At 37.6% G+C, this 19098-nt stretch overlaps 1 protein-coding gene across 4 annotated transcripts in view; it reads left to right on the forward strand.

Annotated features, from left to right (window-relative positions):
• Positions 1-19098, forward strand: part of SETDB2 (SET domain bifurcated histone lysine methyltransferase 2) — a 107141-nt gene that overhangs the window by 41653 nt on the left and 46390 nt on the right. For 3 of the 4 annotated variants that reach the window (XM_070409079.1, XM_070409078.1, XM_070409080.1), the window contains 6 exons: positions 2111-2227; positions 2984-3153; positions 5174-5393; positions 6884-6983; positions 8501-8594; positions 16491-16831. In XM_070409079.1, coding sequence (XP_070265180.1) covers positions 2111-2227; positions 2984-3153; positions 5174-5393; positions 6884-6983; positions 8501-8594; positions 16491-16831 — 1042 coding nt within the window. The remainder of the gene's footprint in view (positions 1-2110; positions 2228-2983; positions 3154-5173; positions 5394-6883; positions 6984-8500; positions 8595-16490; positions 16832-19098) is intronic. The other variant, XM_070409082.1, reaches the window with a different exon arrangement.

Raw genomic sequence — 19098 nt, forward strand, 5'->3', positions numbered from 1 at the left:
TGTTTGCATTGGTATAGTTGGAGAAAGAATAAGTGAATTTCACGGCAAAAACTAAGATCTCTCAGAATGTAAAGAGATAAAGATATGGGGAAAATAAGTTACAGATTAAAAAATATGGAGGATAAAATGAAAAACTGCAATATACATATGTAGTGAAGAAAAGGACAACACTCAAATAATAGCTGAGAATTTTCCAAATTGAAAAAAGACAGGAATCCTTGGAGTCAAAAAGCCTCTGAAAATAAGATAAATCTAAATATATTGATGCAACTTAAAAAGTATCTTGGGTAAAGAGTAAATTTAAAAAACTCAGAAAAAAGGACAGACAGCACACTTTTCATCAGAAATAATAGAACCAAAAAAGAGATAGATTAGCTTAAATTACTGAAGGAAAATAAATATAAAACTAGAATTCCATACCAAGTCATTTTTCAGGGAGAGTGGGGTGTTCAAACTATGACATAGCAGTTGAAGAAGTGCATACATACTTTCCAGCAATAGTACTTTTAAGTATATCCAGAGTATTGTTTTATCCAGAGCATTGTTTTCCAAGAGTTAGTGGCATGTAAAATCATTTAAGGGGTTGTAACTAGCATTTTTAAATTAAATAGTACAAAAAGATACCCAAATGCATCCCACACAATAAGGGTGAAGTTTCATGCCACCATTGTTGCAGTTTATACACCTGTACACATATGTAAATATGTATGATTATATAGGATCATGAAGAAAATGTATTTTCTACCATGGGTCATAGTAAAAAATATTTGAAAGTTACTACTCTAGAGATGCTTACACATGTGTATAGGCATAGGATGTTCATTGCAGCATCTGTTATATTGAAAACTTTAAGCAACTTAATTGTATACCAAGCAATTTAATTAAGCAACATAATTGTATATCTAAATGCTATGGAAAAGTTTAAAGGAATTAACTAGATTTGCATAAAACATGATTGGGTCTCAAAAAAAAAATAATATTGAAAGAAAAAGCAAGTTGAAGGATAATAACTATAGTAAATATTTAAAAACAATACAGTATATTGTGTATAGCTCTATATGTTTAAAAGTATAAAGGATATCACACCAAACCGCTTGAGAGTTTATCTGTAATGTTTAATTTTTTTATTTTTAAAAGAAGATCAGATAAACAGTGTGTATGTTTTAAATTATATACATAGGAAAAAGAAGGACTAAACAAAATGATGACAGTTAATTCTGGGTAGAAATGTGAGTGTTAATTATATTACTATTTGTATTTTTTTGTACTTTTAAACTTTGCAAACAAAATCATATCGAAAAAAGCATCTTTAGATTTCTACATCTGTAAATAGAATGCAAATTAATGAATTTTTTGTGTGTTTTTTCTGTTGTAAACAGTAGCCACCACTCTTATGCATGTATGTATATACAGAAAAACACAGAAGAGAATCATTGAGGAAAAGACCTCAGTCACTTGTTGGAAAAAGAGATAGATCCAGAGAGTTTAACCAGCTCACAGTAGTCACATACTCAGTTTACATCTGAGATACCCAAGTTCCTTACTCCCTATCAAGTTATAAGTCTCTTGTCATGTAAGATAATCATTTAAATAGAGGGGAAATTCTTTTACGGTTGTATTTTTCTTGTTTAGCAACATTATAAAGAACAAACTATAGTAACCAGATACCCAGTATCAACTTCCCTAATCTCTTTTCATGTCATTGGAAAGGAAAATAACTTAAGACATCTGCAAAACTATGTACACTCTTTTGGGTTTGACACACATAAATTTATCCATTCTAAGAGAGTGTACCTGGGAGAATATTCACAAACAAGCTTCTGCTGAACAGAAAATGAAAGGAATTCATTTTGAAAAGTTAAAGAACACTTACATAGTTAAGTATTTCATGAGCAGATAGGACAGTTTATAATTATTTATAAACTTTTGGTAGCTATTCTCTTTCAAAAAGCTCTATTTAAGGAAGAAGTTCAACTGTCCCTGAGGCAAACAGTTGTCATAAATACAATGACATCCTTTACTATAACTTTTACACTTTAATCAAGACAGTCTTTACTTCACTTGGTGCTTTTTAAATTCTGACTTATTCATTCATTGCCTTCCTTTTTAGAACAAAATGTGCATGTCTTCAAATGACAGCAAGGAATGCTGAGATTTACTCCTTGTCAAGAGATAAAACAGCCGTTGGATATAAATATAAAAGACTACAGAGACATATACCTACTGGGTAATATACCTTAAGGATTTGTTGCAGGGTGTTTGTATAGTTGAAGGTGGATACTTTGCTATTGTGGTCTATAGTCTTATAGATGTTAAATCTTAATATTTTTGTACCCAAAATCTAAATTAAGAAATTAAAAATAAAAAACCTGCATATTGTTTTTGGAAATGAAAGTCAGAGACCAAACAGAACACTCCCCTGCTTTGAGTGTAGCTCTTACCCCTCTAGAGTTAGCCTACCTGGGGCAGCCTTTTCCTCATTAAGAAATATCCTGTGCAAAACACTTCTAAGAATTAGGAATTTTCACCATTTCAAGGTTGTTATTAAAAAATAAAACATTTTTCTTCCTAGACATTGCCTTCCCATACATTTACTTCTTAGACATTTTTAAAGAGCTGATATTTACTATGTGCCAGGTATTGTCCCAAGCACCTTATAAACGTTGATTCGTGTAATCTTCACGAAACAACCCTATGATATTTTATATATCGTATATATATTCAGGTACATAATACATATATTATATACTATCATATAATCCCCATTTTAAAAATGGAAAATTAAAGCACAGACAGGCTAAATAACTCATCCAAGATCACACAGCTAGTAAATGCTGGAACTATAATGGGAACCCAGGCAGTCTAGCTCTAGGAAACTTCCTTCACTCTTAGTCTGTGATTATTAGTGAGGTAGCACTATAATGTGCTTTTTGTTTTAATTAAGGATGCCTGATTGATTTTCTCTTGGATATTTTATTGACAGCATTTATGAATGCAGCCTGTTGTGCAAGTGTAATCGACAAATGTGTCAAAATCGAGTAGTTCAGCATGGACTTCAAGTGAGGCTACAGGTGTTCAAAACTGAGAAGAAGGGATGGGGAGTACGCTGCCTAGATGACATTGACAGAGGGACATTTGTTTGCACTTACTCAGGTAACGCAAGGGTTTATTTTCAAATTACTATAGAGTAAGATCTACTCTTCTGAATCTCCATTTTACTATACAGGGCCATTGAGATCTTATAGCAAGGACAAGAGTAACAATTTAGAGGAGGAGCATCAGAGTAAGGAAAGTTACTGGGAAATTGAATTCTAAAGGGAAGAGATGCTTCAGGAGGTACCAGATGTTTCAGAAAGGCTCAGAGATAAAATCTGAGTTATTGTGTGAAGCACATTTTTTTATTTTTTTTATTTTGTTTTCATGGCTACAATTGCTTTGGAGTCATAAAGGTAGAAAACTTTTTATTTTTTTATTTTTATTTTTTTTAAATATATTTTATTGATTTTTTACAGAGAGGAAGAGAGAGAGATAGAGAGCTAGAAACATCAATGAGAGAGAAACATCAATCAGCTGCCTCCTGCACACCTCCCACTGGGGATGTGCCCACAACCCAGGTACATGCCCTTGACTGGAATCGAACCCGGGACCTTTCAGTCCGCAGGCCAACGCTCTATCCACTGAGCCGAACCGGTTTCGGCGATAGAAAACTTTTTAAATAGAAAACTAAATTACTGAATTATCAATCAGAGACTGCCTTATTCAGTGCTTTGAGCTATTAGAATTTAATAAGGTTGTTTTGTAATAAATACCTACGTGTGGTGAATTGGGCAGTGATGTCAGGCAGCACACTCCATTTCAGAGACCCTAGACCTAGAGCAGTGGTTCTCAACCTTGGCTGCACATTAGAACCACCTGGGAATCTTTTTAAAATCCTGGTTTCTGGGCCTCATCCTCCGGAAATTCTGTTTCTTTGTTACTAATGTTGTGGCCTCACCCCATAACAAAGAAACAGAATTTCCGGAGGATGAGGCCCAGAAACCAGGATTTTAAAAAGATTCCCAGGTGATTCTAATGTGCAGCAAGGTTGAGAACCACTGCCCTAGAGTTTCTCACATTCTGCGCTAAACTTCCCACCCAGGGTTTACCGTTATGCAGTCATTGATTCCTTAGGTCCACAACCCCCAGGCCAGCCATGTCAGTCTCCAGTGGTCTTGATTAGTTACTCCAGCGTGTCAGCAAGGATCCTCACGCTCTGTATTTACCAGGAAATGAGGAGAGTGGAGGAAACGTGGCTCTAGAACCAGTCTAAAGGAAATGTGCTGGACTGAGTCTTTGCAACTAGGCAGCAGGGACCAGAGCAAACTTTCTCATTTGAATTTCCAGGTTCACTTCAGTGAGAGCAGGAATTATCAGAATTCAAAGTAGTCACACTTGGATCCTTGCCACATACCACTCTATAGACATACAATTTATCTAGACAGTTGTTTCTCATATTTCTCAAAATAACTCTGATGGAAGTCTGCTGTCTATAAAATGCCAAATAGTATCCAGGAAGAACTGTCTTTATCTGCTTCGTTAGAAAATGCAACTAAGGAATCTCTGATCCCGCTACTAACTTTGACTTAGTAATTGTAATTTTGAGTCCCTGGGGGGTGGGGTAGGGGGAGAAACATAAACTTTAGACTAAGATTTTAATGTTACACTAGGACTTAATATGAGAACAATAGGCACATATCACCGCAGATTTAAATAAGTAACTTTATAAAAAGAGTATTGATGTTAAATGATAAAGCATTTTTAATGAGACACCAAAGTTGTAGTATCAAGGCTAGAGTTCACCGCTCTAATTTTGTCAAATGCTTTCTGATCTATATTTTTGTTTTATATTATTGTAGCTGAACCTCTTTTCTTTCATGTTATACCAAAACAGACAAGTGTTGTTTTTTTAAATGTACTATATTTTTTCATATACTAGAAGATATAAAATTTCTTACTGGTCTCTTATTATTTCTTGCAGAGGTTTTCTAGGATATTAATGTGTTTATCTTCATTCTAGAAATAAGGTACACCTCACAGGGTTCTTTAGTAATGAAGCATAATAGAGACGCCCTTTTGTTGCCTTGCAATTACTGTATTATCTTTTGTCTTGCTAAACACCCTTACTTTCTGCTAGGAAGATTTCTAAGTAGATCTAACACTGAGAAACGTGATACTATTGGAGAAAATAGAGAAGAAGACAATATTTTGAAAAATACGTTTTCAAAAAAGAGGAAAATAGAAGTTGCAGATTGTGAAGTTGAAGCTATCCCTTTAAAATTGGAAACATGTCCTAGAAGTGCTAAGAGTGAAGAATGTCTACCTAAGTTCAATAATAATCCAGAAGAGCCTGTTACGTAAGTAAGATCTTAGGAACCCAATCAAAAATTGATCTGTATTATTGGTCAAGAGTGGTCGTTCAGCTGTCCTTCCTTCGCACCCTCCTTTCCTCCCTCCCCCCTTCCTCTTTCCTTCCTTCCTTCCCCCCTACTCCCATATCCCTCCTGTATATAAACTTGCTTCACAGTTGTAAGTTTAACACTGAGAAATCAAGGACACTGAGATTTAAAAATCTAGTGAACACACTATTTCTTCAGTGTTGCATTTCTGGAGTTTAACCTTTAAAAACTTGATGACTTTAATCAGGTTCTTTATGGATGTTGTGCTTTGCAGTTATGTTTATTTTCTATCACCATCTATTTCCAGTACTTTTTCATGATTTTCTTCTTTTTTTGACATATTTTAAAATGTCATTGACTTTAAAATCTATACTAATAAAAGGGTAATATGCTAATTAGACCGGGAGACCTTCCGGACAAAGTTGTGGTGGCAGGGCTGAGGCAGAGGTGGTTAGGGGCGATCAGGCCAGGAGGGGAGGACAGTTAGGGGTGATCAGGCCAGCGGGGGGGCAGTTGGGGGCAAGCAGGCCGGCAGGGGGGACCAGTTAGGGGTGAGCAGGCTGGCATGGAGGGTGCAGTTGGGGGCGAGCAGGCCAGCAGGGGGGACCAGTTGGGAGTGACCAGGCCGGCAGGGGGGGCAGTTGGGGGCAAGCAGGCCAGCAGTGGGGGGCAGTTGGGGCTGAGCAGGCCAGCAGGGGGGGCAGTTGGGGGTGAGCAGGCCACACAGGGGGCAGTTGTGGGCAAGCAGACTGGCAGGCGGGGGTCAGTTGGAGGCGAGCAGGCCAGCAAGGGGGGGCAGTTAGGGGTGAGCAAGCCAACAGGGAGGGTCAGTTGGGGTCGAGCAGGCAGGCAGAGTCGTTAGGGGCAATCAGGCAGGTGAGCAGTTAGGAGCCAGCGGTCCTGGATTACGAGAGGGATGTCTGACTGCCCCCAAGGGATCTTAGATTGGAGAGGGTGCAGGCCGGGCTGAGGGACATCCCCCCCACCCCTGCACAAATTTCGTGCACTGGGCCACTAGTCTATATATATAAAAGCCCAGCAACTAAATGGTGGAATGACCAGAACGACCATGTGACCAGTTGCTATAACACGCACTGACCACCAGGGGACAGACATTCAACACAGGAGCTGCCCCCTGGTGGTCACTGTGCTCCCACAGTGGGAGCCACTCAGCTGACTGGGATGAATGGCACTCCCACACTGGGAGCAGCTGCTCAGAGGGTGGGTCCAAGCCACTCAGCTGACCGGGATGAGCAGTGCTCCCACAGCAGGCTGATCCCCGCAGGCCACGCCCCCCACCAGTGCATGAATCCGCACACCAGGCCTCTAGTATTATTATAGTCTCTTCTGGTAAGGGTGAGGCATAGATATTATTACTTACATTAATTTCTAATGGATATTTCTATAACATTGATATTATCTAGAATAACTTTTTCTTTTCTTTTCAGAGAAATGAAATATAACAATATTTCAAGAATTCAGTGTCATTCAGTCATTAGAACTCCAGAAGCCAAGATAGCCATTGTTCACCCCGATGGGAAAAAGATGGTAAAAACTGCAAAATGTAGATGGGGTCCTTCTGAGAATATTAACTATTATCTCACCTTTCTATCTTTTACTTAGTTCAAATTGTTTGTGCTGTGTAATAATGTGTAGGATTTATTTTACTGTTTTGAAATGGGTATACTGTTGAAGTGTTACTAATCACATTTTATTTACTTAGTATCCTCCATAATGGTTAGTGTGTTCCACTGAGACTGAGGGACATCCTGTTCTGTGAATTTATAGAAGCTAAAGTGTTTGAGTTGATAATAATAATAAGAAAAATATTAAGAAAAAGGATTGAGGCCCTAACCGGTTTGGCTCAGTGGATAGAGTGTCAGCCTGCGGACTGGAAAGTCCCAGGTTCGATTCCGGTCAAGGGCATGTACCTTGGTTGCGGGCACATCCCCAGTAGGGGGTGTGCAGGAGGCAACTGATCGATGTTTCTCTCTCATCAATGTTTCTAACTCTCTATCCCTCTCCCTTCTTCTCTGTAAAAAAAATATCAATAAAATCTTTTTTTTTTTTTAAAGAAAAAGGATGGAGTAATTTAGGTTAAGGAGATAAGGTTGTGAAATGCATGAAAAAAAAGAGTTGCAACCTAATGAAAGGTCATCCAGAAAGCAACATTTTACATGATAGCCACTGAAGGTAGTTTTCAATCTAGAATAACTAGTCAGACTGTAACTTAGGAACAGAGAAAGATGCAGGAAAAAAAAGAGAGGCAGACATAATGGTAGTTCACATAGGGCTTTGATGAAGATAATAACTCTGCTTGGGGTAGTTTGCAAATTTTGCCCTCTGCCTACTAACCTACAGTAGGAATATCCTCAGTATCACATACATAATTATGAAAAAGTTGAGCCAGGGGATCACTCTGAGCTGGGCTTGAACTCCAGTTCTGCTACTTTCTAGCTGGGCGACATCTCCTTTTCTACATTTCTTTATCTATTAGGTGAGGATAATAGTATCTAAAGTCAGGAGGATTAAGTGAGATAAACATCATAAACATGTTTGACACTCAATAAATGTTGACCATTTAAGTATTTGAATAACATTAATGGTCAACTTTTACTGAGCAGTTAGTTGTGTCATGTGTTGTGCTAATAAGCAGATAACACTTTTTAAAAGTTATCACCATTTTAAGTCACTGCAGTGTCTAGGCAACTTATTTAACCATTTTTTTGGAAGTAGAAACTAGCCAGAGTGTTTTTATCCAAATTCATAGTCTGGTATCAGAATTAAGGGATACAACAGATGTATTTTAATTTTATTTTGTGTTTTAATGCTTTGACTGTTTTTCTGGTCTTCATAGCTGTAGCCTAACTGACATGCCTACAAGTAGAACAGCCAAAAGGGCTCCATCACTCCTAAGTTTCCTTATGATATCAGGTGTGTGGCTTTAAAAACCAATGTAGTAGCTACAGCCTGTGAAGATTGACGCTTGATAAAAGAGGTCTAAGCGCTAAATTAAATTCTTTTTCCTGACCTAGGAGGTAACATCTTCCTTGTTTTCTTTTAAGGGATTTGCTTCCTCAGAATCTGTCACCTTTGAAGATAATGATGGATTTAAACCAACCCAAGTACATCTGAACTCTAAAGCCAAAGAGATGAAAAGTAGGCTTTGTTTAACTCTGTGCCTGTCTCTTCTGCCTTTTTGTCTGTCTTGCTCAATATCTGTGGCTCATTTTCTCAGACTCCAAAACAAACATGCTGCATTCATCACAAAAGTTACTGCTTGTCTAAAATTGACAGGTCGGCAAACTATGTTTGTGGGCCAAATCTAGACTACCATCTGTTTATGTATGGCCTATGAGCTAAGATGATTTTTACCTTTTTAAATAACTGATGAGATGAATAATATTTTATTATACTTGAAAATTATAGGAAATTTTAATTTGTGTCCATAAAGTTTTTATTGAAACATAGCCACCACATTCATTCATTTACATATTGTCTCTACTTTCACACTATAGCAGCAGAGCTAAATAATCATGACAAAGGCCATATGGCCAAAAAAGCCTGAAATATTTACTATGTGGACCCTTACAGAAGTTTGCTGGTCCCTCATCTAGATGCCACCAGTGATCTGACATGGCAGGAAGGAGTGGGATGGACAGGTCTTAGTTTACATTGTCCACAGTGTTATCTGTGGCTTTGGAGGCATTGTCCAAAGCAGCCATTTCCTAACTTCTGGGGGCTCCTTTAAAAATATACAGCATTCCTCTAAACAAACAATCAGCAAAGAAATAGCAATCCTAAATGACTCACTATATCAGATGGACTTAATTGACATCTTCAGAACACTTCACCCCAAAGCCACGGAATATACATTCCCCTCAGATGCTCATGGGACATATTCAAAAATAGACCACATATTGGGTCACAAACAAAGTCTCCCCAAATTCAAGAAGATTGAAAGCATACCAAGCATCTTCTCAGACCACGATGGCATAATGTTAGAAATAAACTACAATAAAAACAATCCAAAATACTCAAATACTTGGAAGCTGAATAGCATGTTATTAAATATTGATTGGGTTACCAATGAGATCAAAGAAGAAATTAAAAACATCCTGGAAACTAATGACAATGAAAACACAACAATCCAAAACCTATGGGACACAATGAAAGCAGTCCTGAGAGGAAAGTTTATAGCTCTACAGGCCTATCTCATAAAACAAGAAAAAATGGTAGTAAATCATCTAATTCTACATCTCAAAGAATTAGAGAGCAACAAGAAACGCCCAGAGTGAGCAGAAGGAAGGAGATAATAAAGATTAGAGCAGAAATAAATGACATAGAGACCAAAAAAAACAATACAGAAAATCAATGAAACCAAGAGCTGGTTCTTTGAAAGGATAAACAAGATTGACAAACCTCTAGCCAGGCTCACCAAGAAGCAAAGAGAGAGGACCCAAATAAACAAAACAGAAATGATAGAGGCAAAATAACAACAGACCCCACAGAAATACAAATGATTGTTAAAAAATACTATGGACAACTCTACAACAAACTAGACAACCTGGAGGAAATGGACAAATTCCTAGAAAAATACAACATTCCAAAACTCAATCAGGAAGAATCTAAAAATCTCAATAGGCCAATAACTATGGAAGAAATTGAAGCAGTCATCAAAAAGCTTCCAGCAAACAAAAGCCCAGGACCAGACGGCTTCACAGGGGAGTTTTTACCAAACATTCAAGGAAGAACTAAAACTTATCCTCCTCAGACTACTACAAAAAATTCAAGAGGAAGGAACACTTCCAAGCTCATTCTATGAAGCCAGCATCACCCTAATACCAAAACCAGGTAAAGACAACACAATGAAAGAGAATTACAGGCCAATATCCCTCATGAACATAGATGCCAAAATCCTCAACAAAATCTTAGCAAATCGGATCCAGCAGTACATCATGACCAAGTAGGATTTATCCCAGGGATGCAAGGATGGTACAACATCCGTAAATCAATAAACGTAATACATCACATAAGCAAATTGAAAGAAAAAAAACACATAGTCATATCAATTGATGCAGAAGAAGCATTTGACAAAATCCAACACCCATTTTTGATAAAAACTCTCAGCAAGGTGGGAATAGAAGGATCATACCTCAACATAATAAAAGCCATATATGACAAGCCCACAGCCAACATCATACTCAATGGACAAAAACTAACACCATTTCCCCTAAGAACAGGAACAAGACAGGGATGCCCACTCTCACAACTCCTGTTCAACATAGTACTGGAAGTATTATCCATTGTAATTAGACAAGAAGAAGAAATAAAAGACATCCAAATTGGAAAAGAGGAAGTAAAACTGTCCTTATTTGCAGACGACATGATATTATACATACAAAACCCTAAATTCTCCATCAAAAAACTACTAGACTTAATACATGAATTTGGCAATGTAGCAAGATACAAAATTAACCCCAAGAAATCTAAGGCATTTCTATACACCAATAGTGAACTTTCAGAAAGAGAGACTAAAAAAACAATCCCATTTACCATCACACGAAAAAAATTAAGCTACCTAGGAATAAACTTAACTAAAGAGGTAAAAGACCTCTACTCAGAAAACTACAGGACGTTGAAAAAAGAGATAGAGGAAGACATAAACAGATGGAAGAACATACCGTGTTCATGGATTGGTAGAATAAACATCATCAAAATGTCCATACTACCCAAAGCAATCTATAAATTCAATGCACTTCCCATTAAAATACCAACGGCATATTTCACAGATCTAGAACGAACTCTCCAAAAATTCATCTGGAATAATAAAAGACCCCGAATAGCTGCAGCGATCCTGAGAAAGAACAAAGTAGGTGGGATCTCAATACCAGATATCAAGCTGTATTACAAAGCCACTGTTCTCAAAACTGCCTGGTACTGGCACAAGAACAGACATATAGATCAACGGAATAGAATAGAGAGCCCTGAAATCAGCCCCAACCAATACGCTCAATTAATATTTGACAAAGGAGGCAAGAACATACAATAGAGTCAAGATTGTCTCTTCAATAAATGGTGTTGGGAAAATTGGACGGATACATGCAAGAAAATGAAACTAGACCACCAACTTACACCATCCACAAAAATAAACTCAAATGGGTAAAGGACTTAAATGTACAACGGGAAACCATAAAAATTCTAGAAGAATCCAAAGGCAACAAGATCTCAGACATATGCCGAAGCAATTTCTTCACTGACACAGCTCCTAGGGCACTTGAAACTAAAGAGAAAATGAACAAATGGGACTACATCAAAATAAAAAGCTTCTGCACAGCAAAAGAAACCATCAACAACAAAACAACAAAACCCACCTCGTGGGAAAACATATTTGCCAACGTCATATCTGATAAGGGCTTAATCTCCAAAATTTATAGGGAACTCATACAACTTAACAAAAAGAAGATAAACAATCCAATCAAAAAATGGGCCAAGGATCTAAATAGACACCTTTCAAAAGAGGACATTCAGAAAGCCAAGAGACATATGAAAACATGCTCAAAGTCACTAATCATCCGAGAGATGCAAATCAAAGCAACAATGAGGTACCATCTCACACCTGTCAGAATGGCCATCATCAACAAATCAACAAACGACAAGTGCTGGAGAGGATGTGGAGAAAAAGGAACACTTGTGCACTGCTGGTGGGAATGCAGACTGGTGCAGCCACTATGGAAGACAGTATGGAGTTTCCTCAAAAAACTATAAATGGAACTCCCATTTGACCCTGTGATCCCACTTCTAGGAATATATCCCAAAAAACCAGAAACACCAATCAGAAAGGATCTATGCACCCATATGTTCATAGCAGCACAATTCACCATAGCTAAGATCTGGAAACAGCCTAAGTGCCCATCAGTAGATGAATGGATTAGAAAACTGTGGCACATCTACACGATGGAATACTATGCTGCTGTAAAAAAAGAAGGAACTCTTACCATTTGCAACAGCATGGATGGAACTGGAGAGCATTGTGCTAAGTGAAATAAGCCAGTCAATGAAGGAAAAATACCACATGGTCTCACTCATTCATGGATAATAAGGACCATTATAAACTTATGAACAAAAATAGATACAGAGGCAGAGCTGCCTCAAATAGACTGTCAGACTGCAGCGGGAAGGCCGGGGAGTGTAGAGGGGGGAGAAGTGCGGGGGGGGGGGGGGGGGGGAGGGTAAGAGATCAACCGAAGGACTTGTATGCATGCATATAAGCATAACCAATGGACATAAGACACTGGGGGTTAGGGGAGCCAGGGGATTGTCAAGGGCGGGGGGAAAAAGGAGACATATGTAGTACCCTTTGTAATACTTTAAGCAATAAAAAATAAATATTTAAATGGGAAAAAAATATATATATATATATACATATAGCATGAAAAAGAAAAAAAAAAACCCACTGCATTCTACTGCAGTATTTCAGCCAACACTGCTGCTGGGTATTGCTCAGCAAAAAGTGAAAATATTGCTACCCTGAGTTCTTTTATTTCAGTGTTACCAACCCTGCCATAGCTAATATTACAACTTGACTAACCTCGGTTTGGGTCCTTTTGCATTTCACTAAATCCCTGAGTGGGGAGACATTGCTGAGAGATGACTCATTACCTCTTCTTTTGAGCTTCCTTATATCTGTATTCCCATTTCTCTGCCTGGTCTCAAAGGATGGGGATTGTAGGAGGCAAGGAAACTCCTTGATTGAAAATGTCTATCAAGAGAAGGCATTTATGGATTGTAATTATTTCACCTTGTAGGGGAGGTAAAACTCTCTTCCTCTCCCTATCTTATGTTGACTGGCGGGGGTCCTGTAAATTAGACTGACAAAACAAACAGAAGTTTATTACTATCATCATGTGTATTGTACATGTAACACAAGGGACTACAGTAGTCCCCCTTATCCACTGTTTCACATTCCATGGTTTCAGTTACCCACATTAACCACAGCCCAGGAATATTGAATGGAAAATTCCAGAAATAAACAATTCATAAGTTTTAAATTGCATGCCATTATGAGTAGCATAATGAAATCTTGTGTCATCTCACTCCATACTACCTACGACACCCCTTTATCTAGGGTATCCACACTATATATGCTACTTGCCTCAGTAGCCATCTCATTGATCAGATTGACTGTTGCAATATTGCAGTGATTATGTTCAAGTAACCCTTATAGTAGCCTAACTATACATCACAATGTCCACATCATTCACTTCATCTCCTCACATAGGCATTGTACCATCTCAAATCATCACAAGAAGGGGAGTACATTACAATAAGGTATTTTGAGAGAGAACACATTCATATAACTTTTATTACAGTATATTGTTATAATTAGTCTATTAGTTATTTTTAATCTCCTACTGTGCCCAATTTAGAAATTAAACTTTCTCATAGGTATGTATGTGTAGGAAAAAACAGTATAGGATTCAGTACTATCCGCAGTTTCAGGCATTCACCAGGAGTCTTGGAATGTATTTCCCACATATAAGGGAGGACTGCTATACTCAGAGATGAGTAACTCAGATGGTTTAGAATTCCTGCTTATTTAGAATCTTAGCCAAAGAACAATAAATTTTTAGAGGCATAGCAAGAAAAAGGAAAAGGACCTTTAGTCTTTAGGGGTGGCAAATTGTGGGAAGGCAAATATATGGGAAACCAATGGTAGATACAGACTAGTTAGTAAAGTTTGTTTCCTAGATTTCTCTGGTTCAGTCTCAAGGATAATAAAGGTCTAAAATTGTCACTGGTGATTAACTTTTGTCCTTTCTAGTAGGAGAAGGCACACCTTTGTAAATTTATATCCTGCTTTTAGGCAGAATAGGGGGAGGCAGAGAGCTTTTTCTACATGTGCTATTTAAATAATTCTTATGTCAAAGTGGCATATTTTGGGATGACATATTCTGATTTTCTTCACCATTTTAATGCATGTGAATCATAATGAGTGCTATTGCTTTTGGTTGTTTTGCCATTTTCATTGATTACTGTAATGTATATAGGAGGCACTAAGAAAAAAAATAGTTATTTACTGTTAGTGCTCACAAGTAATCTATGATTAAAGTATGAGTACGTATAGGAACAGCAGCCAGCAGTAGTAATGATTAAATCAATAACTGAGAAATATTTCTTCATGCCACTGATGTGGTACAAGTTTTATTAAAAATAAATGATTTATTTCATTTGACATGCATTCATACTTTTGAATATTCTAAAAAATTATTTCTAAAAATGATTAAGCAGTTAATCTTCTTCTAAAGTATTATTGTTTGTAAAAGTGTGATTATTGAATGGTCGTCTAGAATACACACCAAGCACTAATGTGTACAAAGCCTATAGCAGGGGTGGGCAACCTTTTTGTGAGTGCATGCCAAAACCAGCAAAATCTCTGACTCAAAATTCTTCTGCGTGCCAACTCTAATATTTTGAGAACATATACTTGATATCTCTTAAGGTGTACGTATGTGAAGAACCTTGAAGAAATAATAAAATTCATTCAAGCAACAAAAACACAGTATATGATGATGAAAAATACATTTATTTTTTAGTGTATACATGTACACTGATAGCCTGACAGAAAGCTTTATGACTCCGTTTGATATTATCAGTGGGACTTTTGCTGCTGCAACACTGATGACAGAGATTTTACATCAGGTTTATATTTCGTGACCTTCAGAGATATGCACGAGCTACTACTTTCATCCGTCAGGCTACTCCTATTACGAGACTTAACAAAATTCATCACTGAGAACAAAGATTCACAAGCGTATGTGGATGAAACCAAAACACTGGTCGGATCTAGGAAGGCAGGGAGAGTTAAGGCAGAGGCATAGAAATTGCTTTTCCCCTCTCTCGTCAATCCATGTCTATGGTCTTTAAGATAACTTATGTAAAATTACTTATTTATCTAAGATGCACCTACACTGAATTTATCTGAAAAATAAAAAAAAGTCAATATTAAGAAAAAAATTGTAAATGGAAGATTATAAGAGAGGGTTTCGCGTGCCAGCAAAAGTTACTGGCGTACCATGTTTGGCACGTGTGCCAGGGGTTGCCCACCCCTGGCCTATAGCAATACAGTTATTGTGGAGGATGACTTCAGCAGGGTCTTTTCAGGCCTTTGGTGTCTTAAAGGCCTGGAGTGTTCCCTACAAACCACTGTTACAGCTGTTTAGAATATACTTAGCCTTGGCTGGATTGTTTAGTTGGCAGTGGTCGGCAAACTGCGGCTTGTGAGCCACATGCGGCTCTTTGGCCCCTTGAGTGTGGCTCTTCCACAAAATACCAACTTCTGGGCATGGGCCAGGAAGTTTCAATCGCACTGTACATGTGCGCCCACACGTGGTATTTTGTGGAAGAGCCACACTCAAGGAGCCAAAGAGCCGCATGTGGCTCGTGAGCCGCAGTTTGCCAACCACTGGGTTAGAGCATTCTGATACATCAAGGTTGCAGGTTTGATCCCTGGTCAGGGCGCATACAAGAAGCACCCAATGAATGTATAAATAGGACAACAAATGGATCTCTCTCTCTCTCTCTCTCTCTCTCTCTCCATCCCTCCCTCCCTCTCCTCCCTTCCCCCCCTTCTCTCTCCTCCCCCTTCACTTTCTCCTCCCGCTTCCCTCCCTCCTGCTTTCTCCCTCTCTCTCTAAAATCAATTTTTAAAAATTTAGAATATACTTAAATTCAGAATCCAAAATTGAAGAGAAGTCAGGAAGCAACATGTAAGTTCATTAAAAGGCATTGTTATGTAGTAGAAAGAAGGCAGACTTTGGAACCAGACATTTCTGAGTTTGTTACCCAATTTCTTTATTATTGTGGGTCAAGTGAATCCCTTAATCTCTCAGAGGCTCAAAGTTTTTATATATAAAATTGGAGTGCTGTCTTCCTTAACACATTCTAAGGGTTAGTGGTAATTAAAGCAACTAGCATTTAATTAGCATTGTTAATCTTTGCACTATTGCTTAGCCAAGTATATTTCCTGACGATTCTTTCTAAAATGTTTATTAGCGGACTCAAGTTCAAATCAAGTTGAAGATTCTGAAGACAATTTGCTGATTGAATCAGATGTGATAGATATAACTAAAGGTAGAGAAGAAACTTCACCAGGGGGCATATGTAACCAAGCAACCACATTGGATAATCAGAATATTATGAAGAAGTTTGAGGTTCCAATACTAAAGCCCCAAGAGGAAAACTCTCCAGCATGTCAAAACCATTATGTCTTTTGTAATAAAGAGTTTCCAGGTGAAACCAAGAATAATACTTCATGTGAATCTCTCAAGTTCAGTAAAGGAAGTGTGTTTTTATTGGATGCCACAAAGGAAGGAAATGTGGGCCGCTTTCTAAATGTGAGTATATGGTCTGAGATTTATATTTCTAAACATTTTAGTGTGTGCTTTTTAATAAAATTATAAGGAAAATATGATTAACAAATTCTAATGCCAGATTACCTAGGTTAGGGTGCCAGTTTTTCACTTGTATGACCTTGGACATGTTACTTGACCTCATACCTTATTTCTGACTTCTATAAAATGGGGATAATAATAATAACTTACTCATAGGATTAAATGAGTTATATATAGTATGTAAAGTGCTTAAACAGTACCTGGCACATTGTTAAACATTTGCTTAAGAAAATTATATAAATGGTATGTAAGAAAATTATTTACGTTTATTGAAAGATTTGTTACTTCCAAAAAAAATCACAGTGGGACACATAGAATAAGTTTCTCTTTTGAGTCTTATATAATACAGTAGCTCTTCTTCAGAGATGCCTCTAATAGTTCAAAAAAATCAGTTGTAGGTATTTATTTTACTTACTTTTAGTAAGTTTTGAGGGACTTCACAGTTTAGTGTAGAAAAACAGTACATTTATCAGAATATTTGCATATAACTATCCTCTTTTTTTAAATTCCCAAACCATAGTCATTTTCTGTTTGTGTGTATGTTTGGGATATATGTAAGAAGATTTATTTTATTTATATAGAGAATTATGTATGATTCCTTTGATTTCAAGGTTAATTAACACTTAAGACTCCTGTTATCTTCATGATAAGAGGAGTAATTTGTATTATTGGTCATATCTCTTGTGTAAGGTGAAATTGATGTTACCTTGTGACTTTTATTCTGTCCTGCCTCCTACTATCAGGCATTATCAAAGATTATATGGTCCCAGGAATCCTATAAGGGAAAGAAATCTCCTTCAACCTTTAGTCCCATTGTCTATATAGTCTTTCCAGTCTTTAGTGACTGAACCATGGGGAAACCCTGAACCATCTGTTTGAGAGCTGAGCCAGGCCCTTCTGCATGGCTCCCTGATCTCTGGACTCCACTTTGTCTGCTTATCATATCCAAGAGAGTGAAGAGTCATGGAAGGAGGACAAAGACTTTGATCCTTCCTCACATCCTTTGAAAAGGTCCACTATAGCACATTGTCCCCTGGATGCAGCCTTAATTGTTCTCTATTGTCTGTATCAGAGCTCTTCTTCCTCCCGGTGGGAAGGGATTAGTGGATGGGCCGCCTTGACTTTTCCCCTAAAATAAAGGTGAAGGAAGGGAAGCATGAATGGCCCATGATTCTCATAAGCATTCCCTTTGACATCTTTAAGGTAAGCTCAGTGCCTCTTTAAATGTGACATTTTAATGGTTTGAAATTTATGTGCACTGATAATTTTACATGTAATTCAGCTGCCATCAGAAGAAAAAATATTCGTAAGTCAGGAAATCTTTAAAACCAAAGAGCTTGCCTGGCGAGTGTAGCTCAATGGTTGAGTGTCAACCTATGAACCAGGAGGTCATGGTTCATTTCCGGGTCAGGGCACATGCCCGGGTTGCGGGCTTGATTCCCAGTGTCAAGCATGCAGGAAGTAGCCACTCAATGATTCTCTCTCATCATTGATGTTTCTATCTATCTCTCCCTCTCCCTTCCTCTCTGAAATCAATAAAAATATATTTTAAAAAATAAATAAAACCAAAGAACTTTTTCCTTGCTAGGTGAATCTGCTAATTTGGTTTGTTTGTTTTTTTCTTTCCCAGTTAGAATACTTGATTAACAAGGAATAAAATTATCTCTTCCCCTTCTTTGTCCCCCCAACTGCTGTTCTCTATTCCACTTTGACTACTTCTAAACTGCTGCCAAACATGTCAGGAAATCCATTAAATAAGGATCCCCAGCGAAGGACTCTCATGGCTTTATTTCCCATCAGTTATGTTGAATGGTGGCTGTACGTACACAATTGAGTTGGTTTCACCTCTCCCAATCAGCACATGAGCCAGGTCCCTCCTTTGTTTGTAGGAGAAAAAACAACAAAAACAGGCTCTTTCTTTTTTTCTTTATCTTGCTCTTTTTTTTTAATTTAATTTTTCTACCTAGATAATACATTGATATGATTTAAAAATTGAAATAAAATAATAAGCCATGCAGAATACATACATACAGCTAAACAGAATTCTGTTTCAAGGTAGCTCTAAGCCTGCCGAGTAAGCACCATGAGTGAAGCTCATTGGCCCAAATTTAAAAATGTATGGACAGGAAGTTATTATCATTGAAATGAAAAGCTTGCCCACATGTCCAAGGAATATTGTGGGGATTTGATTCTTATATGAATCTGGTGAT

The sequence above is a fragment of the Myotis yumanensis genome, unplaced genomic scaffold (assembly GCF_028538775.1).
Source record: "Myotis yumanensis isolate MYYU_CA2020_CCGP unplaced genomic scaffold, mMyoYum1.0.hap1 SCAF_3, whole genome shotgun sequence".
In the NCBI taxonomy this organism is placed as follows: Eukaryota; Metazoa; Chordata; class Mammalia; order Chiroptera; family Vespertilionidae; genus Myotis; species Myotis yumanensis.